Here is a 25,142-nt window from a genome sequence, read left to right as displayed (position 1 = left end):
ATATACATGCATGTTTAACACATATAGATTCCTTTCTTTCATGAAGACAAGAATATAAGTTGGTGTATTACCTGATTCTGATGACTTGCATTGATTGTAATCAGACAGTAGTGATGATAACGTCCACGTTTTCAAATGGAGGAGAAAAAAAGTTCCTCCTTTCTGTCTAATACCACATGAAAGTGGTTGGTTTTTGGCATCTTATTTGTCCAGCTTCCATATTCGTTTTTATACACTTTACAAGAAATACATTGGCGGCAAACTCCGTAGCTTGCTAGCTTGTTTGCGCTGGCTTTCGGAGACTCTTGTTTTGAAAGCGCAGGCGCGATGGAGCGGCACTTTTATTGTGAAGACAGGAACTGTGCAGTCAGTCTTTAGGCTTTTGACGGGATGTACGGTTGAAATAAAAGGGTCTTTTTTCCTTCACACTTTTGATTGATTGATTGAAACTTGTATTAGTAGATTGCACAGTACAGTATATATTCCGTACAATTGACCACTAAATGGTAACACCCCAATAAGTTTTTCAACTTGTTTAAGTCAGGTCATGTGACCGCCTGGCTCTGTTTGATTGGTCCAACGTCAAAAAAAGTGACTGTATTTGTTGAAACGCAGGCACTATGTCAGACCAAAACAAACAAAGCGTGCATTAACAGATCGATAAAAAATAGTAGCGAGTAGCGAGCTGAATGTAGATAAAAGTAGCTGAGTAAAAGTAGCGTTTCTTCTCTATAAATATACTCAAGTAAAAGTAAAAGTATGTTGCAATAAAACTACTCTTAGAAGTACAATTTATCCCAAAAGTTACTCAAGTAGATGTAACGGAGTAAATGTAGCGCGTTACTACCCACCTCTGTCTATAACCGACTGAATGGCTTTCTGGAAAAACTAAATATCCTTGTCCCCTCCCAATATGGTTTTCGTAAAAAAAGCACCACCTGTACGGCTATACTCGACCTCTTGGAAAAGGTCAATGACTGTATTGAAGAAGGAAAATGCGGTATTGGCATTTTTTTGGATCTATCCAAGGCCTTTGACACAATAGACTTTGAGATCTTATTGTATAAGCTATATCACTATGGTGTCAGAGGGGTACCTCTCGATTGGTTCCGCTCTTACCTATACGGAAGGCAGCAATGTGTATGCGTCAATGATCACAAGTCACCCTGTATGACCATAAATTATGGGGTTCCCCAGGGATCCATCTTGGGGCCTCTCCTTTTTATCCTATACATAAATGATTTTGTAAACTCCTCCGAAACTTTTCATAAAATAATTTTTGCTGACGATACAAATGTGTTTACCTCACACAGGAGCCTACACGATCTACAAGCAGAGGTGGGTCGAGTAGCCAGAAATTGTACTCAAGTAAGAGTACTGTTACTTTAGAGATTTATTACTCAAGTAAAAGTAAGGAGTAGTCACCCAAATATTTACTTGAGTAAAAGTAAAAAGTATGTTGTGAAAAAACTACTCAAGTACTGAGTAACTGATGAGTAACATACACACATATCATATATATATATATATATATATATATATATATATATATATATATATATATATGTATATACACACACACATATACATATATATATATACCGGTATATATATATATATATATACACACACACATATATATATATATATATATATATATATATAATAAATAAATAAATGGGTTGTACTTGTATAGCGCTTTTCTACCTTCAAGGTACTCAAAGCGCTTTGACACTACTTCCACATTTACCCATTCACACACACATTCACACACTGATGGAGGGAGCTGCCATGCAAGGCGCTAACCAGCACCCATCAGGAGCAAGGGTGAAGTGTCTTGCTCAGGACACAACGGACATGACGAGGTTGGTACTAGGTGGGGATTGAACCAGGGACCGTCGGGTTGCGCACGGCCACTCTCCCACTGCGCCACGCCGTCCCATATATATATATATATATATATATATATATATATATATATATATATATATATATATATATATATATATATATATATATATATATATATATATATATATATATATATATATATATATATATATATATATATATATATATATATATATATATATATATATGGGACTTGAGGGTGGCCGTATAAACAACTTTAACCCTGTTACAAAAATGCGCCACACTGTGAACCCACACCAAACAAGAATGACAAACACATTTCGGGAGAACATCCGCACCGTAACACAACATAAACACAACAGAACAAATACCCAGAACCCCTTGCGGCACTAACTCTTCCGGGACGCTACAACAGTGGTTCTCAACCTTTTTTCAGTGATGTACCCCCTCTGAACATTTTTTTAATTCAAGTACCCCCTAATCAGAGCAAAGCATTTTGGGTTGAAAAAAAGAAGTAAAATACAGCACTACGTCATCAGTTTCTGATTTATTAAATTGTATAAAATATTGCTCATTTGTAGTGGTCTTTCTTGAACTATTTGGAAAAAACAAGATACAAAAATAACTAAAAACTTGTTGAAAAATAAACAAGTGATTCAATTATAAATATGTCCACAAAAACTCTAGCTGTCAACACTGAATATTGCATTGTAATGAATGGAATAGCCTACTTGATTTGATGTTCAGTTTATGAACTTACATTCATATTTTGTTGAAGTATTATTCAATAAATATATTTATAAAGGATTTTTGAATTGTTGCTATTTTTAGAATATTTAAAAAAAATGTCACGTACCCCTTGGCTTACCTTCAAGTACCCCCAGGGGTACGCGTACCCCCATTTGAGAACCACTGCGCTACAATATGGCATTCTCTCCATGAGCTTCAGATTGTCACCTGAAAGGGTTTTCACTCCTTCAGTGACAATCTACAATGTAAATAGTCATGAAAATAAAGAAAACGCATTGAAATGAGAAGGTGTGTCCAAAGTTTTGGCCTGTACTGTATGTATACATAGTAACAGGTACATTCATAATGTAATATTTACGTACTTTGCTCATTTTAAGCGTACAGCGGCGTATTAATTTCACAGATATATCACAAAGTTGACTATTTCCTTCAACAACAACAACACTACTAATCATGGCAGACTTCACGAAAGACAGCACAGACTACTTTGCATTTTGACTAGACATACATTTGGACCCGAGTTGTTTTGGTCACATTGTTTTTTCTTAAAGGTGACACACACATCACTCCTTGTGCTGCATTTTGCAGCCATGACAATGGCAACTGAAGTTTGAACTGTCATCTTTTTTTTTACATCCTTCCTGTATTGTCTCCTGGTGTAAGGTCACTGTGTGGAGCCCGGAGATGCTCCTCTGCTCCAGCAGCCACTGCACACGTCCAAGTCCGGAATCCACCAGATCATTGAATGCTTCCGCTCAGGTTTGTGAGACATTTGCACCATGTCACATGTCTGTCCTACATTTTGGGTTTTAAGAATGGGCCTATATCTGGGCTTCTATTTTTAAGCCCAACACCACTACAGTACAGCGACCAGTCAGGTTCGTCTAGTAAAGTCAGAAGTAGGGTTGTCCCGATACCAATAATTTGGTACCGGTACCAAAATGTATATCGATTCTTTTCCAAATAAAGGGAATTACGAAAAACATTCAATTTTGGCTTTATTTTAACAGAAAATCTTAAAATGCAATAAACATATGTTTCCTATTGCACTCAAAGAACAATTTTAGCAGGTTAAAATATAAATTAAAGGGCATTAAACACAATGTGTTTTTCTTGTTGCACTCAAAGAACAATTTACAATTTTACATAATCAAAAATTAGATTACAATATAATAAAAAAAGATGTATTAATAACATAATATTAAATTATGATTTATGGTTGCCAATCCTGGTATGTGCTTTAAGAAAAATACAATTATTAGTAAGTACTAAAAACAAAACTATGGATAAATGTACAAAGATAAGATGTACAGATTAGAGAGTTTCATAAATAAAAATAGAATACTCGAAGAAAATCAATATGGATACAGAGCTAATGTTTCAACTTCGATGGCTTTAATTGAAATTACAGAAGAAATTACCAATCCTATAGATAATAAAAAATGTGCGGCAGCAGTTTTTATGGATCCATTTGACACAATTAATCACAATATTTTAATCAAAAAACTAGAACGATATGGCATCAGAGGGTTAGTCTTAAACTGGATAAGAAGTTATCTAATGAACAGGAAACAATACGTGAAGGTAGGCGAACACACCTCTACAACGCTAAATATATCCTGTGGTGTACCTCAGGGATCAATACTAGGACCTAAATTATTCAATCTATATATAAATGACATTTGTAAAGTTACAACAGATTTAAAGTTAGTATTATTTGCAGATGATACAACAGCGTTTTGTTCAGGAGAGAACACACAGAAGATACTACAAATAATAACAGAAGAAATTAACAAATTAAAAAGATGGTTTGACAAAAACAGACTATCGTTGAATCTCAGTAAAACTAAAATAATGCTATTTGGTAACAGTAGAAGAGAAAGTCAAACACAAATACAAATAGACGGAATAGAAATTGAAAGAGTAAATGAAACCAAATTTCTAGGTATAATGATTGATGATAAATTGAACTGGAAATCTCACGTAAAAAATATACAACATAAAGTAGCAAGAAACACGTCAATAATGAATAAAGCAAAACATGTTCTAGACAAAAAATCACTTCATATTCTCTACTGCTCACTAGTGTTACCATATCTGAGTTATTGTGCAGAAATATGGGGAAATAATTACAAAAGTACACTTCATTCATTAACGGTGTTACAAAAAAGATCAGTTAGAATAATACATCATGTTGGATATAGAGAACACACAAATCCTTTATTTATTGAATCAAAGATTCTGAAATTCTACGACATAGTGAATTTGCAAACAGCTAAAATTATACACAAAGCAAACTATAACCTGCTACCCAAGAATATACAACAATTCTTCTCAAAAAAAGAGGAGAAATATAATCTGTAATTTAAAACATTTGTATGCACGTACAACACTTAAGACCTTCAGTATATCAGTATGTGGAATTAAATGATGGAATGGATTAAGCAAAGCAATCAAACAATGTACTAATAGGATCCACTTCAAGAAACTCTTCAAACTTAAAGTGTTTACAAAGTACAAAGAAGAAGAACCATGATAAACATTCTGAATTTATTTAACTCATCCATTCTTTCATTATTTCACTCACAAAATAATCTTACCTATCTCAACATATGAAATGTAACTTACTTCACCAATTATCATTTATTTACTTATTTTATTGTGATTACCGGTACTTATGGAGTATATTGTGAATAAATTGAGAACAGGAAGTGAACAAAAGTTTTAGCAACTGTTATGTAAAAGAAAAGGGGTAGGATTAATAAATAAGCTCTGCTTCTTCCTACTCCTTTTCGAACATGTTGAAAAGAGAAACTGGAGATTGTGATGTATCATGTTGTATACTTGCATGTTCGAAATAAACTCAAACTCAAACTCAAATTGTAGCAATTTGTTACCAAATTCAGTTATTTTACTTGCACGAGTTGAAGTTAGATGGGCGGTCTTAACTCTTGCTAATATTTGGCATCAATCCAAGCAGTAGCGTGTGTGTTTTTGTGAGAAAGCGGTAGCGCATTCACAGCGCAGTAAAAAAAGAAACCGGTCCGGTTGTGTCCTGCAAAACTAGTACTAAAGCAACCAGAATGTCACAAATCGGCGGCCTCGAATTCTGACCGGAAAGCGGAGCTTAGCAGACCCATTATAAAGTAAAAGCTGTTACCCCTGACGAAAACATCGACCCTAAAGGGAAAGTCTGCCCTGTGCTCCTTGACGACAGTCTGCACCGGAGCAGAACAGCAGGACAGGTGTAACAACTACATTATTACCCGTCACTCTTTATAACTCCATGTGCAGATCTGAAAGTTAATTATTTAAATGTTTACCTAAGTTTGAAGCAAATGTGCTAATACTAATCGCCACAATTGGCGAGGCGTGTTTTAAAGCAACACTTAAAGTGCGCCGCTTCCTTGTTTAAAGCTTCACCTTTATTGTTAGTTTATTTTAAAAAAAAAAGAAAGAAACAACAAAAAAACGAAGTAATATCTACAAATACATCAATTAAATAAACAAAGAGAGGAAAAAAAAAAAAAAGAAGAAATAAAAAATAAATAAAACTAAAAATAAGATAAATAAAAAATAATACATAAAATATAAACAGATACCCACATATATATATACATATATACCCACACATACATATATATATATAAGTATATAAATACATATATACGTACCTACATATACACTTGTAGGGAGTAATTCCCTTTTTTTTTTTTTTTTTTAAATCTTTTTTCTATCCCTTTCTTTTTGGCAATACAATCACTAATTCGAAAAATTAAAGATTAAATTATCGTTAGTTTTGAAGCCCAAATACCTCCATATTGCACTTCACGCACACTCTTTATTAACCAGTAGAATTGTCGTTTTTTTTGCCATTCTTCGTCTCCAAGATGTTATTGCTTGTATGCGCCTCGGCTCTCGAGTCAACGCCACACAGCGGCACTTAGATGAAAGAACGGTACCGGTACTTTTCAAAGGCAGTATAGTACTGATTTCAATCAATTATTATCGCGGTACTTTATTAGTACCGGTATACCGTACAACCCTAGTCAGAAGCATGTTCAGGTGTATTAAGGAGCAACATAAAAAGTGCATGAAGTAAAGGTCCTAATATAATAGTTATTTTCTAATATAATTAAAGGGTTTTTAGTAAAACCCACGTTATGTGTGTCGGTAGCTTTAATGCTCATGAGCTGTGTTTGACAGCACCATTGTTCACTTTATTTACTTCTCTTTAATACAGTGGTGAGAAATATTACAACACTTGTCAAATCTTGAGAAATGTGTGTTTTATTTGTTCCCACAGCCTGAGTTTCACTTGTTTATTGTGAAAGGTAAAGGCAAAGGTACAGAGAATATTTCACCTACAAATGTATCAGTCCAGTCCTTTTTTTTTTTTTTACACTTTACTCTAACATTGAGTATGACCCCCTTTGGAAACAAACACATCAATGTATCTTTCTGGCATTGTGTGGATGTATTTTCTGAGAGTTTCAACCTCGATGTCGTTCGCTCTTAGAAGCCGGTTGTAATGAATATAAAGGGAGATTATTCAGCATTACAGTATGTTCCCTAGAAATTGACAAAGGTCTCATGCAAGTGTCTCTGGAACATTCATTATGCGATATCAGTATGGTTGAAGGTTCCATTATGAAAGAAACAATGGTTTTGTGGCTACATTGGGGTCATTTCATTGAAATAAGACTAGCATTTCCTAATATTTGTTCACACCACTTGCACTTTTCCAGTGTAATAGACATGTTGTCTATTATCATATACAGTACAGGCTAAAAGTTTGGACACACCTTCTAATACTATGCTTTTTTTTTTTTTTTTTTCATGACTATTTACATTGTAGATGGTCACTGAAGGCATCAAAACTATGAATGAACACATCATACTTGCCAACCTTGAGACCTCCGATTTCTGGAGGTGGGGGGAGGGGGGTGGGCGTGGTCGGGGTGGGACGGGGGTGTGGTTGGGGGCGTGGCTAAAAGGGGAGGAGTATATTTACAGCTAGAATTCACCAAGTCAAGTATTTCATAGATATATATATATACAGGTAAAAGCCAGTAAATTAGAATATTTTGAAAAACTTGATTTATTTCAGTAATTTCATTCAAAAGGTGTAACTTGTACATTATATTTATTCATTGCACACAGACTGATGCATTCAAATGTTTATTTCATTTAATTTTGATGATTTGAAGTGGCAACAAATGAAAATCCAAAATTCCGTGTGTCACAAAATTAGAATATTACTTAAGGCTAATACAAAAAAGGGATTTTTAGAAATGTTGGCCAACTGAAAAGTATGAAAATGAAAAATATGAGCATGTACAATACTCAATACTTGGTTGGAGCTCCTTTTGCCTTAATGCGGCGTGGCATGGAGTCGATGAGTTTCTGGCACTGCTCAGGTGTTATGAGAGCCCAGGTTGCTCTGATAGTGGCCTTCAACTCTTCTGCGTTTTTGGGTCTGGCATTCTGCATCTTCCTTTTCACAATACCCCACAGATTTTCTATGGGGCTAAGGTCAGGGGAGTTGGCGGGCCAATTTAGAACAGAAATACCATGGTCCGTAAACCAGGCACAGGTAGATTTTGCGCTGTGTGCAGGCGCCAAGTCCTGTTGGAACTTGAAATCTCCATCTCCATAGAGCAGGTCAGCAGCAGGAAGCATGAAGTGCTCTAAAACTTGCTGGTAGACGGCTGCGTTGACCCTGGATCTCAGGAAACAGAGTGGACCGACACCAGCAGATGACATGGCACCCCAAACCATCACTGATGGTTTGGGTTGGTTTGGTTTGCATTTCCTTTGGAAATCGAGGTCCCAGAGTCTGGAGGAAGACAGGAGAGGCACAGGATCCACGTTGCCTGAAGTCTAGTGTAAAGTTTCCACCATCAGTGATGGTTTGGGGTGCCATGTCATCTGCTGAATGCATCAGTCTGTGTGCAATGAATAAATATAATGTACAAGTTACACCTTTTGAATGCAATTACTGAAATAAATCAAGTTTTTCAAAATATTCTAATTTACTGGCTTTTACCTGTATATATCCATCCATCCACCCATCCATTTCTACCGCTTATTCCCTTCGGGGTCGCGGGGGGCGCTGGAGCCTATCTCAGCTTCAGGTACACCCTAGACAAGTCGCCACCTCATTGCAGGGCTCTTATCTGTACTGTAAAGTGCAAATTTGAATGTCAATAAAAAAGAAGTCTTAAGTCTTACAAAAACACCTGATTCTAGTAAAACTCACATAGATACATTATTACAGGCATTTTTAGATATATTGCATGTATATATATAAGAAATACTTGACGTTCAGTGAATTCTAGCTATATATATATATATATATATATATATATGTATATATGTGTATATATATATATATATATGTATTTTATATATATATATATATATATATATATAAAATAAATAATTGTACTACTTACTTTATTATATATATATATATATATATATATATATATATATATATATATATATATATATATATATATATATATAACTAAGAGAAATACTTGAATTTCAGTGTTCATGTATTTACACATATACACACACATAACACTAATCTACTCATTGTTGAGTTAAGGGTTGAATTGTCCATCCTTGTTCTATTCTCTGTCACTATTTTTCGAACCATGCTGAACATGATGATGCATTCTGTGTGGCACGCACAAAAGTGCTTTCATCAAATGCACTAGATGGCAGTATTGTCCTGTTTAAGAGTGTCACAACATTGCTGTTTACGGCAGACGAACTGCTTTACGGTATACAAAAACGTGACTGCTGTTGTTGTGTGTTGTTGCCGCGCTGGGAGGACGTTAATGAAACTGCTTAACAATAAACCCACATAAGAAACCAAGAACTCGCCCTCCATCATTCTACAGTTATAACGTTATTGGGCAGGTATGCTGTTTATGTTGTGGGTTAGCGGACTCAGGTCCATGAGGCGCTGAATTTCGGGAGTCTCCCGGAAAATCCGGGAGGGTTGGCAAGTATGGAACACATGTGGAGTCATGTACTTAACAAAAAAAGGTGAAAACATGTTTTGTATTCTAGTTTCTTCAAAATAGCCACCCTGTGCTCTGATTACTGCTTTGCACACTCTTGGCATTCTCTCCATGAGCGTCAAGAGGTAGTCACCTGAAACGGTTTTCACTTCACAGGTGTCATAGTTTTGATGCCTTCAGTGACAATCTACAATGTAAATAGTCATGAAAATCAAGAAAACGCATTGAAATGAGAAGTTGCGTCCAAACTTTTGGCCTGTACTGTATAACAACGTAAGATTGAGGTGTGGGACAGGAGGACACGCATGTTGCAGTGCTACATTACAGTCACTTTTTAACAGCAACATCATGCTATGTCAGCCTACAAAACAACTGACTGGTGGGTAGTTGGAAGAGCCTGAGGCTTTATTTTGAGGAAAAAACCTGTTTGTGTTTTTTTTTTGGGGGGGGGTAGGTGCCCCTCTTCTCTCAAAAGTGGAGCAAACAAGTGAATGAGATATGATGGTGCTCACAAACAAGCTCTATTCCACAGGTGTCAAACTCAAGGCCCAGGGGCCAGATGTGGCCCGCCAATTCATTTTATTTGGCCCTCGAAAGCCTGGAAATAAAATGTATCAGTAAAGTACTGTAACTTTTCTTACTAAATGTATTCTTTCTATTTCGGGAGAAAAAAAAGATGTACTCCATGTAATCGCAAATGATGTTTATTTGCGATGTGGAGTCAGTCTGTGGAACAACTTAGGGGATGAGTTAAAAACCTGTTCTAACATGATTCAATTTAAAAGACTGTTTGAAAAAGAAGTACTAAAGAAGTACGAGGAGGAAAGAGAGTGATGCCCTCAGCACAGAGCGATGAGAGAGAGAGGTGTATGGTCAGAGAGTGTTTGGGCCTGTGTGTGTGTGTGTGTGTGTGTGTGTGTGTGTGTGTGTGTTTTGTCTCGTCTTCTCTTGTCTCATAGTAACAGTGGAACTATTGTATTGTTAGTGTACAGGAGCTTTTCTTGTTTTTGTTTGTATAGTATTGTTCTTATATTATATTGTTTATGTTAAATGTGGAATGAGTGAGAGGGGTTGGGATATTATAAGCATCTGCTTCATCCAACCCCTTTTCAAGCCTTGCATAAATGTCATAAATGTAAAAAAAAAAAAAAAAAAGTGTGTTGTTGTACTGTGCAGGTTTGAAATAAATAATTCAATTAAATTAATTTTTTTTTTAATATTGTCTAATTATGCAAAAATATATGATCAAACATTCAAACCCTTTTTTGAATATAAATAAATACTAATAATAATGATTTCAAAGCAAGTTATCCATCAAATTGTGCAATGTAAAAGTAGCAATAGATTTCATGGTAACATTGTGAAATTTACTGTGGTTTTTACAGCATTTTTCTCTAAATGAAAAAAACAGTACTTTTTTTTTTACTGTAATAAACTGTGGTGCCGTTTTGGCATTTGCAGTAATACACCAAAAAATCTACACTTGTTGATTTGCGGTTAAAAAAACAAACTGGCAGCTCAAGTGCCAACATTTTACTGTAAAATTGCAATTTTTTTTAATTTACAGTAAAAAAAACAAATGTACATTTTACAGTAAAATTCTGGCAACTGAGCTGCCAGTTTTTATTTTTATTACCATAAAAACAGCAGTACTGTTTTTTCCATTTACAGTAAAATACACTAAATTTTGAGGTGAAATGATTGCAACTTACCATCATTTTTTTTTACATTTTAGTTGAAAAATATCTACTAATAAAATGCATTAAACAATTGTGTAATAATAGTATTCACTGTTAGAAGAGGCACTCTAGGGCCAAACATAACTGTGATGTGGCCCTCAGTGAAAACCACTTTGACACCTTTGTGGGGACATTGTTGATTGTCATGTCATGTTCGGGTGTACATTGTGCACGCCGTCTTTGCTCCTCAGTAAGTCTTTGCTGTCGTCCAGCATTTGTTTACTTTGTAGCCAGTTCAGTTTTAGTTTTGTTCTGCATAGCTTCAATGCCTTTTCTTAGGGGCACTTACCTATTGTTTATTTTTGGTTTAAGCATTAGACATCTTTTTACCTGCACGCTGCCTCCCGCTGTTTCCGACATCTACAAAGCAATTAGCTACCTGCTGCCACCTACTGATATGGAAGAGTATTACACGGTTACTCTGCCGAGCTCTAGACAGCACCGACACTCAACAACAACACATCATTTGCAGACTATAATTACTGGTTTGCAAAAAATATTTTTAACCCAAAAAGGTGAAATTAGATAAATCTCCCACGGCACACCAGACTGTACCTCGCGGCACAGTGGTTGAAAAACACCGTTTTAAGTAAGCGTCTTTTAAAATAAAAAGTTATTAATGTATCTTTTTTGGTAGTTCAATTCAAAAAATGAAACGTATATTCTATCAATTCTAAATTAGCGGTACAGCTCGGTTGGTAGAGTGGCCGTGCCAGCAACTTGAGGGTTCCAGGTTCGATCCCCGCTTCCGCCATCCTCGTCACTGCCGTTGTGTCCTTGGGCAAGACACTTTACCCACCTGCTCCCAGTGCCACCCACACTGGTTTGAATGTAACTTAGATATTGGGTTTCACCATACTTGCCAACCTTGAGACCTCCGATTTCGGGAGGTGGGGGGGCGTGGTTAAGAGGGGAGGAGTATATTGACAGCTAGAATTCACCAAGTCAAGTATTTCATATATATATATATATATATATATATATATATATATATATATATATATATATATATATATATATCCTGAAAATATGCAAACAAAACTGTGTTTAGATAATTGATACTTCAAACTTGCATAAATAAATCTTAAGGAATATAACATAACTTGGCTTCCGAGAGCTTCAAAATGTAATGAATAAAATGCTAAAGTTGTTGATAAACAAGCAATTATTTTAATAATTAAATATGGTCATTTCAAATGAATTATTATGATAATTTAAAATTAATTATTTCAAATATGTTTATTTTAATTCTATGGCTGGATGTAATAAGGAGTCAGAAAAAATACAAATAAAAGTACAATTAATTTTGATGTTTTTAGCAAAATATAGTAAAAATGTATTTAGTTTTTTTTTTTTTAAATTAATAAATATATTTATTTTTAGGTAAGATAAACATAATAATACAATTTATTTCTAGTCTGGAGGATTTAGTTCTCGTCACCCTGTTGTCCTCCCGTTGTGAAAAAAGGCTGTCCTCACTCAGGTCCGCATGGAGCTGGAGGGGGCGTGGCCTCCAGCTCCGGCTGAAAATCGGGAGATTTTCGGGAGAATATTTGTCCCGGGAGGTTTTCGGGAGAGGCGCTGAATTTCGGGAGTCTCCCGGAAAATTCGGGAGGGTTGGCAAGTATGGGTTTCACTATGTAAAAAGCGCTTTGAGTCACTAGAGAAAAGCGCTATATAAATATAATTCACTTCACTACACACGCAGTGAAATATTTCGGCAATTGAAAAATAGTTTTCAATAATTAAAAATAAATATTATCTAAATGTACAAATTATTTTTACCTTCATTAAACTGCACTGAAATTGAGTTTCAAAATGTCAAACTTGTTTTTCAAAAATTTAGATTTTTTCACACTCCTCAGCCTTCCCGGTAAGGTCTATTCAGGTGTACTGGAGAGGAGGCTACGCCGGATAGTCGAACCTCGGATTCAGGAGGAACAGTGTGGTTTTCGTCCTGGTCGTGGAACTGTGGACCAGCTCTATACTCTCGGCAGGGTCCTTGAGGGTGCATGGGAGTTTGCCCAACCAGTCTACATGTGCTTTGTGGACTTGGAGAAGACATTCGACCGTGTCCCTCGGGAAGTCCTGTGGGGAGTGCTCAGAGAGTATGGGGTATCGGACTGTCTGATTGTGGCAGTCCGCTCCCTGTATGCTCGGTGCCAGAGCTTGGTCCGCATTGCCGGCAGCAAGTCGGACACTTTTCCAGTGAGGGTTGGACTCCGCCAAGGCTGCCCTTTGTCACCGATTCTGTTCATAACTTTTATGGACAGAATTTCTAGGCGCAGTCAAGGCGTTGAGGGGATCTGGTTTGGTGGCTGCAGGATTAGGTCTCTGCTTTTTGCAGATGATGTGGTCCTGATGGCTTCATCTGGCCAGGATCTTCAGTTCTCACTGGATCGGTTCGCAGCCGAGTGTGAAGCGACTGGGATGAGAATCAGCACCTCCAAGTCCGAGTCCATGGTTCTCGCCCGGAAAAGGGTGGAGTGCCATCTCCGGGTTGGGGAGGAGATCTTGCCCCAAGTGGAGGAGTTCAAGTACCTCGGAGTCTTGTTCACGAGTGAGGGAAGAGTGGATCGTGAGATCGACAGGCGGATCGGTGCGGCGTCTTCAGTAATGCGGACGCTGTATCGATCCGTTGTGGTGAAGAAGGAGCTGAGCCGGAAGGCAAAGCTCTCAATTTACCGGTCGATCTACGTTCCCATCCTCACCTATGGTCATGAGCTTTGGGTTATGACCGAAAGGACAAGATCATGGGTACAAGCGGCCGAAATTAGTTTCCTCCGCCGGGTGACGGGGCTCTCCCTTAGAGATCGGGTGAGAAGCTCTGCCATCCGGGGGGAGCTCAAAGTAAAGCCGCTGCTCCTCCACATCGAGAGGAGCCAGATGAGGTGGTTCGGGCATCTGGTCAGGATGCCACCCGAACGCCTCCCTAGGGAGGTGTTTAGGGCACGTCCGACCGGTAGGAGGCCGCGGGGAAGACCCAGGACACGTTGGGAAGACTATGTCTCCCGGCTGGCCTGGGAACGCCTCGGGGTCCCACAGGAAGAGCTGGACGAAGTGGCTGGGGAGAGGGAAGTCTGGGCTTCCCTGCTTAGGTTGCTGCCCCCGCGACCCGACCTCAGATAAGCGGAAGATGATGGATGGATGGATGGATGGATAGATTTTTTTTTTTTTTTCATTATTGAAATATTGAGTTTTTTCTTTGCTCTAAGCTATTATCAATCCTACAGTGAAATATTTCCAATCTTTTTTTTTTTCTTTTCTTGAAGGGGCACATATGACTGTTTGAACATGATTGTAAAGTCAGTATCGTAACAAAAGTTTTGCTGCCGGTGTTGCAGGCACCAGCCAGCTGAGGCACATGCTGCTGCGGGAGGTGGACACCATCTTCGAGTGTAAAGTGTGTCGCAGTCTCTTCAGAGGCCTGCCTAACCTCATCACGCACAAAGAGTACTACTGCCTGACACGGCTGCCGGACTACGACGGTGAGTGTTCACACCATGCGCTCACAGGAAGCAAGAAAGGCACGACTATCATCAAGTCTCACGGCATTTGTCTCACTCTTTCATCTGCTGTTATGAAGACTGATTGTGTTGGTAATGAAGTTGCTCCATTCCCCACTCCATCGCTCCTTAATGTAGGGGTCATTACCAGCGCCTGAGTGTTATTTTGTTGAAGTACTGAACCACGGTTATTTTTCATCATAGAGGATCACCCAATAAACGGCATCTTTCTCCCTCAGTCTTTCACCTTCCATGAACACTTCCAGACGTCATTCTTGTTTCCTCTCACTCGCAGGAGATGACCGGCAGAGTGTGGCCCTCAAGGATTTGACGGATATCATATATCACAGAGGCGACCGACCGGATTATGTGGTCCGGCTGGAGCCCATCCAGACCACCAGCAAGGCTGTGTACCAGTACTTGACCACAGAGGAGGATTTGGCGCGCTATCCATCAAGAGCCCCCAGGTAGGCGCTTTGGCAAACGCACTTGATTCCTCGCCATAAACGACGCTGACCGCGGTGTGCCGCCGCCGACAGTGCCAGGGAGAGTCCGGTCGCTTGGGAACGAGAGTCGATGGAGATTGAGACAGACCCGCTCGGTGGTCCACAGAGCCCGGCACAAAGCCACCACAGCCAGGGGAAGAAAAAGCGGGACGCGGAGGAGGACGAGGCCACACAGGAACCACCACAGGCTGAGGACGAGGAATCCACGAGTGGGGTAGGCAGCAAAACACTTTACTCTATCTAAATCGGGCCTGGGCAATTATTTTGACTCCGGGGGCCAAATTTAGAGAAATAAATGTGTCTGGGGGCCGGTATATCTATTTTTAGGAACACTAATACAAAACCTCACAATAATGTAAATACATTATGACAGACCGCCTTAAAAACAGAATGGAATTTTACATTTTTTTACTGAATGAGAAACCCAGAATTTACATGAAAATAAAGATTGTGGGATTTACAATATTAACTACGAACGATAAAACACTGAATATTGACAACATATGAACGTCACACTCCCTCTTGGATCGACATATTTTACAATCAAGTGAATATGTGGAATATTCTTCTCTTTACTCCTGTCCTACACATCCATGGATGTGTCCATCTGCGGAATATTCTTCACTATACTCCTGTCCTACACATCCATGGATGTGTCTATCTGTGGAATATTCTTCTCTATACTCCTGTCCTACACATCCATGGATGTGTCTGTGTGGAATATTCTTCACTATACTCCTGTTCTACACATCCATTGATGTGTCCATCTGTGGAATATTCTTCACTATACTCCTGTCCTACACATCCATGGCTGTGTCCATCTGCGGAATATTCTTCACTATACTCCTGTCCTACACATCCATGGATGTGTCTATCTGTGGAATATTCTTCACTATACTCCTGTCCTACACATCTATTGATGTGTCCATCTGTGGAATATTCTTCTCTGTACTCCTGTCCTACACATCCATGGATGTGTCTATCTGTGGAATATTCTTCACCATACTCCTGTCCTACACATCCATGGATGTGTCTATCTGTGGAATATTCTTCTCTATACTCCTGTCCTACACATCCATGGATGTGTCTGTGTGGAATATTCTTCACTATACTCCTGTTCTACACATCCATTGATGTGTCCATCTGTGGAATATTCTTCACTATACTCCTGTCCTACACATCCATGGCTGTGTCCATCTGTGGAATATTCTTCACTATACTCCTGTCTTACACATCCATGGATGTGTCTATCTGTGGAATATTCTTCACTATACTCCTGTCCTACACATCTATTGATGTGTCCATCTGTGGAATATTCTTCTCTGTACTCCTGTCCTACACATCTATTGATGTGTCCATCTGTGGAATATTCTTCTCTTTACTCCTGTCCTACACATCCATGGATGTGTCCATCTGTGGAATATTCTTCTCTTTACTCCTGTCCTACACATCTATTGATGTGTCCATCTGTGGAATATTCTTCTCTTTACTCCTGTCCTACACATCCATGGATGTGTCCATCTGTGGAATATTCTTCACTATACTCCTGTCCTACACATCCATGGATGTGTCCATCTGTGGAATATTCTTCACTATACTCCTGTCCTACACATCCATGGATGTGTCTATCTGTGGAATATTCTTCTCTATACTCCTGTCCTACACATCCATGGATGTGTCTGTGTGGAATATTCTTCACTATACTCCTGTTCTACACATCCATTAATGTGTCTGTGTGGAATATTCTTCACTATACTCCTGTTCTACACATCCATTGATGTGTCCATCTGTGGAATATTCTTCACTATACTCCTGTCGTACACATCCATGGATGTGTCTATCTGTGGAATATTCTTCTCTATACTCCTGTCCTACACATCCATGGATGTGTCTGTCTGTGGAATATTCTTCTCTATACTCCTGTCCTACACATCCATTGATGTGTCTATCTGTGGAATATTCTTCACTATACTCCTGTCGTACACATCCATGGATGTGTCTATCTGTGGAATATTCTTCTCTTTACTCCTGTCCTACACATCCATGGGTGTGTCTGTCTGTGGAATATTCTTCTCTATACTCCTGTCCTACACATCCATTGATGTGTCCATCTGTGGAATATTCTTCTCTTTACTCCTGTCCTACACATCCATGGATGGTCTATCTGTGGAATATTCTTCTCTATACTCCTGTCCTACACATCCATGGATGTGTTTATCTGTGGAATATTCTTCTCTTTACTCCTGTCCTACACATCCATGGATGTGTCTATCTGTGGAATATTCTTCACTATACTCCTGTCCTACACATCCATGGATGTGTTTATCTGTGGAATATTCTTCTCTTTACTCCTGTCCTACACATCCATGGATGTGTCTATCTGTGGAATATTCTTCTCTGTACTCCTGTCCTACACATCCATGGATGTGTCTATCTGTGGAATATTCTTCACTATACTCCTGTCCTACACATCCATGGATGTGTCTTATCTGTGGAATATTCTTCACTATACTCCTGTCTAGGGATGTCCCGATCTAGGTTTTTGTACTTCCGATCCGATACCGATATTGTTTTTGCATTTTCGATCCGATACCGATACTGACCGATACCGATACTGACCGATACTGGCCTATCCGAGCATGTATTAAAGTTTAAAGTTATTTAGCCTACTTAGTTGTCAGAATCATGTTGAAAAGGGTTTTAGTACTCTTGATAACAACTAGCCAGCTGAATTAGGGGAGTTTGAATAATACACAATGGTTGGTAACAAGAAACTGACCTGTTTATTCAAGGATAAACACAAAATAGACAAAATTATACATGACAAACAGAAATGGCATCATTGAACTAGGGCTGGGCGATATGGCCTTTTTTTAATATTGCGATATTTTAAGGCCATATTGCGATACACAATATATATCTTGATAATTTGCCTTAGCCTTGAATGAACACTTGATGCATATAATCACAGCAGTATGATGATTCTATGTGTTTTGATTGATTGATTGAGACTTTTATTAGTAGGTTGCACAGTGAAGTACATATTCCGTACAATTGACCACTAAATGGTAACACCCCAATAAGTTTTTCAACTTGTTTAAGTCGGGGTCCACTTAAATTGATTCATGATACAGATATATACTATCAGATATATACTATCATCATAATACAGTCATCACACAAGATAATCACATTGAATTATTTACATTATTTATAATCCAGGGTGTGGAGGGGGGCGCCGGATGTAAGTGTCAAAAAGACAGCCAAAAGAGTTTGATATGAGAATAAATCTAAAGTTAAAATATAGGGTAGAAATGCACCCATTTGCAGGAAATGTAGTCTTGATTTTCAAAATTTTCTTTCAAGGCTTGCATGTCTACATTAAAACATTCTTCTTCATACTGCATTAATATATGCTACTTTTAAACTTTCATGCAGAGAAGGAAATCACAACTAAAAAAATCACTAATTTTTTCATACGGTGTTGATGTGGAAATTTTTGCCTCAGCATTTTGATGGTGTGGGCGTGTGGCACCGAACGGAGATAAGCGTCACGACAGACGTCACAATATTTGAACAATGATGACGAAAACTGTTTTCTCTGTCGTGTCCGTGTGTCGAAAATTGTTATGCGCTTATTTTTTTATTAGATTTTGTGTGTGGCATAGATTTGCTATGCGCAGAGGACGCTTAAACAGTGCGCAATTGCACAGGCGAGCACCTTAGAGGGAGCGTTGCTCGCACGGCTGCGCTAGCATCACAGCTAACGTTAGCCATGCTGCTACCTCTCTGCTCGGGGAGGACGTATACGTATGTGACGTATGACGTGACAGTTTGTGACGTGTGTAAGAAGGTGCGCTTGCTGTCTGTGAGAGGGAGACACAGGAAAGAGTGAGAAGAGCCTGTCGTGTAATGCCAGCAGCTAAAAGCAACTGCGTGAGAATTGTGGATGTGTTGAAGGTGTGCTGGAAAATGCGGAACGGAAATTAGGGAGCAGCAGAAAAGTGGAATGTATTATTTAAATCGGTGCGTAGGAAAACACGGACCGGAGTTTTTTTTTTAAACTGGATCTGGATCGGCATTTTCCCATGCCTTGCCGATACGCAATTTTTGGCAAATATCGGCAGCCGATCCGATCCAAATATCGGATCGGGACATCCCTACTCCTGTCCTACACATCCATGGATGTGTCTATCTGTGGAATATTCTTCTCTATACTCCTGTCCTACACATCTATTGATGTGTCCATCTGTGGAATATTCTTCTCTTTACTCCTGTCCTACACATCCATGGATGTGTCCATCTGTGGAATATTATTCACTATACTCCTGTCCTACACATCCATGGATGTGTCCATCTGTGGAATATTATTCACTATACTCCTGTCCTACACATCCATGGATGTGTTTATCTGTGGAATATTCTTCTCTATACTCCTGTCCTACACATCCATGGATGTGTCTATCTGTGGAATATTCTTCTCTATACTCCTGTCCTACACATCCATGGATGTGTTTATCTGTGGAATATTCTTCTCTATACTCCTGTCCTACACATCCATGGATGTGTCTATCTGTGGAATATTCTTCTCTATACTCCTGTCCTACACATCCATGGATGTGTCTATCTGTGGAATATTCTTCTCTATACTCCTATCCTACACATCCATGGATGTGTTTATCTGTGGAATATTCTTCTCTATACTCCTGCCCTACTATCATTGATACGCAACAAAAATGCAACAAACACAGTGAAATATGAACGTGAATGGTAAAAAAACCCTGACCTACAATCTGATATACGTATCTGATATATGACTAAGTTTTAGAACTTTGTTGTAAAAATCCCCTTCCGCGTCTGTCCTTGACACCCGCATTTTCAGGCTGGCCACTCTGGAAAGACTCTGTGGAAACGCTCCCCACCCACACTGCTTGGTGCCTCGTCTGAGCTGCTGTGACTTAGATTACCATAGTAACTAATTAGATTACCATAGTAACTAGTATATCATACAAAAGCGCAGATTCCAACCATTGAAATACTTTGTATAGTTCAAGACTTACGGTCATTAGAAAACATCACTGCAATCACTGCACATCATAATGGCAGCTACATATTCCATCTTAAAGGGGAACATTATCACAATTTCAGAAGGGTTAAAACCATTAAAAATCAGTTCCCAGTGGCTTATTTCATTTTTCGAAGTTTTTTTCAAAATTTTACCCATCAAGCAATATCCCTAAAAAAAGCTTCAAAGTGCCTGATTTTAACCATCGTTATGTACACCCGTCCATTTTCCTGTGACGTCACATAGTGAAGCCAATACAAACAAACATGGCGGATAGAACAGCAAGCTATAGCGACATTAGCTCGGATTCAGACTCGGATTTCAGCGGCACTGTCTGATAGGATAATTACTAACAACTATGAACTAGGTTTACAGCATATGAAATACATTTGGCAACAACATGCACTTTGAGAGTGCAGACAGCCCATTTCAGGCACGCTAAGAACATATATTTTTCCACGATTTCAGCACTCAGGTTAACCATACCCAGAGGTGGGTAGTAACGCGCTACATTTACTCCGTTACATCTACTTGAGTAACTTTTGGGATAAATTGTACTTCTAAGAGTAGTTTTAATGCAACATACTTTTACTTTTACTTGAGTATATTTATAGAGAAGAAACGCTACTTTTACTCCGCTACTTTTATCTACATTCAGCTCGCTACTCGCTACTAATTTTTATCGATCTGTTAATGCACGCTTTGTTTGTTTTGGTCTGTCAGACAGACCTTCATAGTGCCTGCGTTTCAACAAATACAGTCACTGGTGACGTTCACTCCGTTCCACCAATCAGATGCAGTCACTGGTGACGTTGGACCAATCAAACAGAGCCAGGGGTCACATGACCGGACTTAAACAAGTTGAAAAACGTATTCGGGTGTTACCATTTAGTGGTCAATTGTACGGAATATATACTGTACTGTGCAATCTACTAATAAAAGTTTCAATCAATCAATCAATCAATCAAAAGCGTGAAGGATTTTTTCAACCGTACATCCCGTCAAAAGCCTAAAGACTGACTGCACAGTTCCTGTCTTCACAATAAAAGTGCCGCTCCATCGCGCCTGCGCTTTCAAAATAAGAGTCTCCGAAAGCCAGCGCAAACAAGCTAGCAAGCTACGGAATTTGCCGCCAATGTATTTCTTGTAAAGTGTCTTAAAACGAATATGGAAGCTGGACAAATAAGATGCCAAAAACCAACCACTTTCATGTGGTATTAGACAGAAAGGAGGAACTTTTTTTCTCCTCCATTTGAAAACATGGACGTTACCAGCACTACTGTCTGATTACAATCAATGCAAGTCATCAGAATCAGGTAATACACCAACTTATATTCTTGTCTTCATGAAAGAAAGGAATCTATATGTGTTAAACATGCATGTATATTCATTAAAACACCTTTAACATGTAAACAAAAACGGCAAAATAAATAAATACAAATTATATACTGTATATATCAATGTATGTATATATATATATATATGTGTGTATATATATATATATATATATATATATATATATGTGTGTGTGTGTATATATATATACACACACATATATATATATATATATATATATATATATATATATATATATATGTATATATGTGTGTGTGTATATGTTACTCATCAGTTACTCAGTACTTGAGTAGTTTTTTCACAACATACTTTTTACTTTTACTCAAGTAAATATTTGGGTGACTACTCCTTACTTTTACTTGAGTAATAAATCTCTAAAGTAACAGTACTCTTACTTGAGTACAATTTCTGGCTACTCTACCCACCTCTGACCATACCTAAATAGACACAAAATACTGCATTACACAAGACTACCCGAATGTACTCGAATGATTGAAAAAAATAAATGTTTTTAAGCTAAATTATTGGTAAACACAGTTTATGTATAATAATTTACGTAAAACCGCGAGTAATGAATAAAGTTTTCATCAATTAATATATTCTGTAGACATACCCTCATCCGCTCTCTTTTCCTGAAAGCTGATCTGTCCAGTTTTGGAGTTGATGTCAGCAGGCCAGGGAAGCTAGGGTCGATATTCTTCTCTTGATCATCTTCGGTGGCATAAGGGACGGTGTGAGCCAAGACATCCAGGGGGTTTAGCTCGCTCGTCTGCGGGAACAAACTGCCGCCATTGCTTGCCGTGCTACCGAGGTCCTTTGTCCCTGAATTGCTCACACACTCCGGCAGATTCAATGGGGGTCCGGCGGCAGATTTCTTTGACTTTATGGTTGGAAATGCATCTGCTTTGAGTGTCGCAGGATATCCACACATTCTTGCCATCTCTGTCGTAGCATAGCTTTCGTCGGTAAAGTGTGCGGAACAAACGACTGACCATTTCGTCGGCTTTCCCCACAGCCTCGTATTTTGAACAAATTTCGTCCAATTTCTTGCCACTTTGGCATCTTTGGGCCACTGGTGCAACTTGAATCCGTCCCTGTTCGTGTTGTTACACCCTCCGACAACACACCGACGAGAGCGAATAATAGAAAGGCGTTTAATTCGCCAAAATTCACCCATTTAGAGTTCGGAAATCGGTTAAAAAAATATATGGTCTTTTTTTCTGCAACATCAAGGTATATATTGACGCTTACATAGGTCTGGTGATAATGTTCCCCTTTAAAGATCTAAAAAAAATATTTGGGAATGTCCGGCAGGCCAGATTGAAAAGCTTAACGGACCTTAATTGGCCCAGGTCTGCCCTAAATTATCATACCTTTTTGCACAACACCGTTTATTATTTACCGTTTGTGAGTGTGGTCCGCCACAAATAAATTTGGCACCATCTGTTTGCCTTCGCTCACCAACACTTTATAATGGGACCGTCTGTGAAAGTAGCTTGTCATTACAACTCCATACAGTAACCCTCCTCTTAGCACACTTCATATGCGTATGCCAGGGCCGGCCCGTGGCATAGGCCGTATAGGCAAATGCTAAGGGCGCCGTCCATCAGGGGGCGCCATGCCAGTGCCACAAATGTTGGAGAAAAAAGTTGGTACTATTATTTCTAAATACAAAAAATAATCCCACGTTAATTAAAATGCAAAGTAAAGCCTATTTAATAGAAATATTATTTGTTACAACATTACGCCGCCCTCTTCCCCCCGCACGGTGCGCCCCCTCCCTTCCCGTATCATGACTCTTTTTGGACGTCACCACATCAAAAAATCAACACAAGATGTCAAAACGGCCAAAACTGTCAGGTGCCCAGGGAAGAAAAAAGAGAAAAGAAGAGGACAAACGAGAAAAGACAGAGTTAGCAGGTAGGTAACTTTAGCCTACATGAAATTATTTGTCTGTTACAGAATGTGATAGTAACCTGGCTTTTTAGCATTAAGCTAATGTTACATGATTCGGCAATTGCTAATCAATAAATAGCTAGTTCTGTTATAACGTCGGGTTAATATTGTGGAGGGGGCTAAATTGTTATGGAAAATAATAATGTAACGTTAGGTAATTACAGTACTCCCACCTTACATTCCTCAGGGACATTTGTATTAGATCTTTTAAGCAGGTGTTTTTTGTTTACATTGTTATTGCCTTCTGGTTAGCTAATGTTTGCCCTGCAGGTAATAGTCACTTTTCCACCCCTTTATATATTAGGTATAGTTGTAAGTAAAAAAAAAAAGGTCAAAGACAAAGCTATTCGGGTTCTTGTGAGTATATACACTTCACTGCCGATGTGGGGGGGCGCCATCTAAAATCTTGCCTAGGGCGCCAGATTGGTTAGGGCCGGGCCTGGCGTATGCCTACGATTTACGGTAATTTGAATCACCGCACATCATAATGGCAGCTACAGTTTACATCCTAAAGATGTAAAAAAATGTTTTGGGAATGTCCGGCGGGCCAGATTGAAAACCTAACGGGCCGCGTGCGGGCCTTAATTCCTGGGCCTAAAGTCTCCAGTAAAACCAGAAAGAGTTGTTAAACGTGTCGCTAGGGCAGTATTTCTTGGTATCGATTCCTACTGGGGTCAGTCCAGGAGGACCGTTTGGATTCTGGACAAATCCATCTGACCCAGGTAATTATGACACGCTGTCTCATTCATTCAGGTGCTGTTGCTACATATAAAAAGTAGAGATGTCCGATAATATCGGCCGATAAATGCTTTAAAATGTAATATCAGAAATTATCGGTATCGGTTTCAAAAAGTAAAATGTATGACTTTTTAAAACGCCGCTGTGTACACGGACGTAGGGAGAAGTACAGAGCGCCAATAAACCTTAAAGGCACTGCCTTTGCATGCCGGCCCAATCACATAATATCTACGGCTTTTCACACACACAAGTGAATGTAATCATACTTGGTCAACAGCCATACAGGTCACACTGAGGGTGGCCGTATAAACAACTTTAACACTGTTACAAATATGCTCCTTATTGTGAAGCCGCACCAAACAAGAATGACAAACACATTTCCGCACCGTAACACAACATAATCACAACAGAACAAATACCCAGAACCCCTTGCAGCACTAACTCTTACGGGACGCTACAATATACACCGCCCGCTACCCCATAGCCCCCCTCCACCTCAACCCCGCCCACCTCAACCTCCTCCTCTCTCCCTGAGAGAGCATGTCCCAAATTCCAAGCTGTTGTTTTGAGGCATGTTAAAAAAAATAATGCACTTTGTGACTTCAATAATAAATATG

The 25,142-nt window shown here is 38.8% G+C and overlaps 1 protein-coding gene across 3 annotated transcripts in view; it reads left to right on the top strand.

Moving 5' to 3' along the window:
* Positions 1-25,142, top strand: part of LOC133621527 (zinc finger protein 800-like) — a 102,410-nt gene that overhangs the window by 60,080 nt on the left and 17,188 nt on the right. For all 3 annotated transcript variants that reach the window (XM_061983602.2, XM_061983601.2, XM_072916042.1), the window contains 4 exons: positions 3,286-3,381; positions 14,743-14,886; positions 15,200-15,371; positions 15,444-15,624. In XM_061983602.2, coding sequence (XP_061839586.2) covers positions 3,286-3,381; positions 14,743-14,886; positions 15,200-15,371; positions 15,444-15,624 — 593 coding nt within the window. The remainder of the gene's footprint in view (positions 1-3,285; positions 3,382-14,742; positions 14,887-15,199; positions 15,372-15,443; positions 15,625-25,142) is intronic.

This window comes from Nerophis lumbriciformis, linkage group LG25 (genome assembly GCF_033978685.3).
Source record: "Nerophis lumbriciformis linkage group LG25, RoL_Nlum_v2.1, whole genome shotgun sequence".
Classification (NCBI taxonomy): Eukaryota; Metazoa; Chordata; class Actinopteri; order Syngnathiformes; family Syngnathidae; genus Nerophis; species Nerophis lumbriciformis.
Note: the sequence above shows the minus strand (reverse complement) of the source record. Positions and strands in the feature narration are given on the sequence as shown.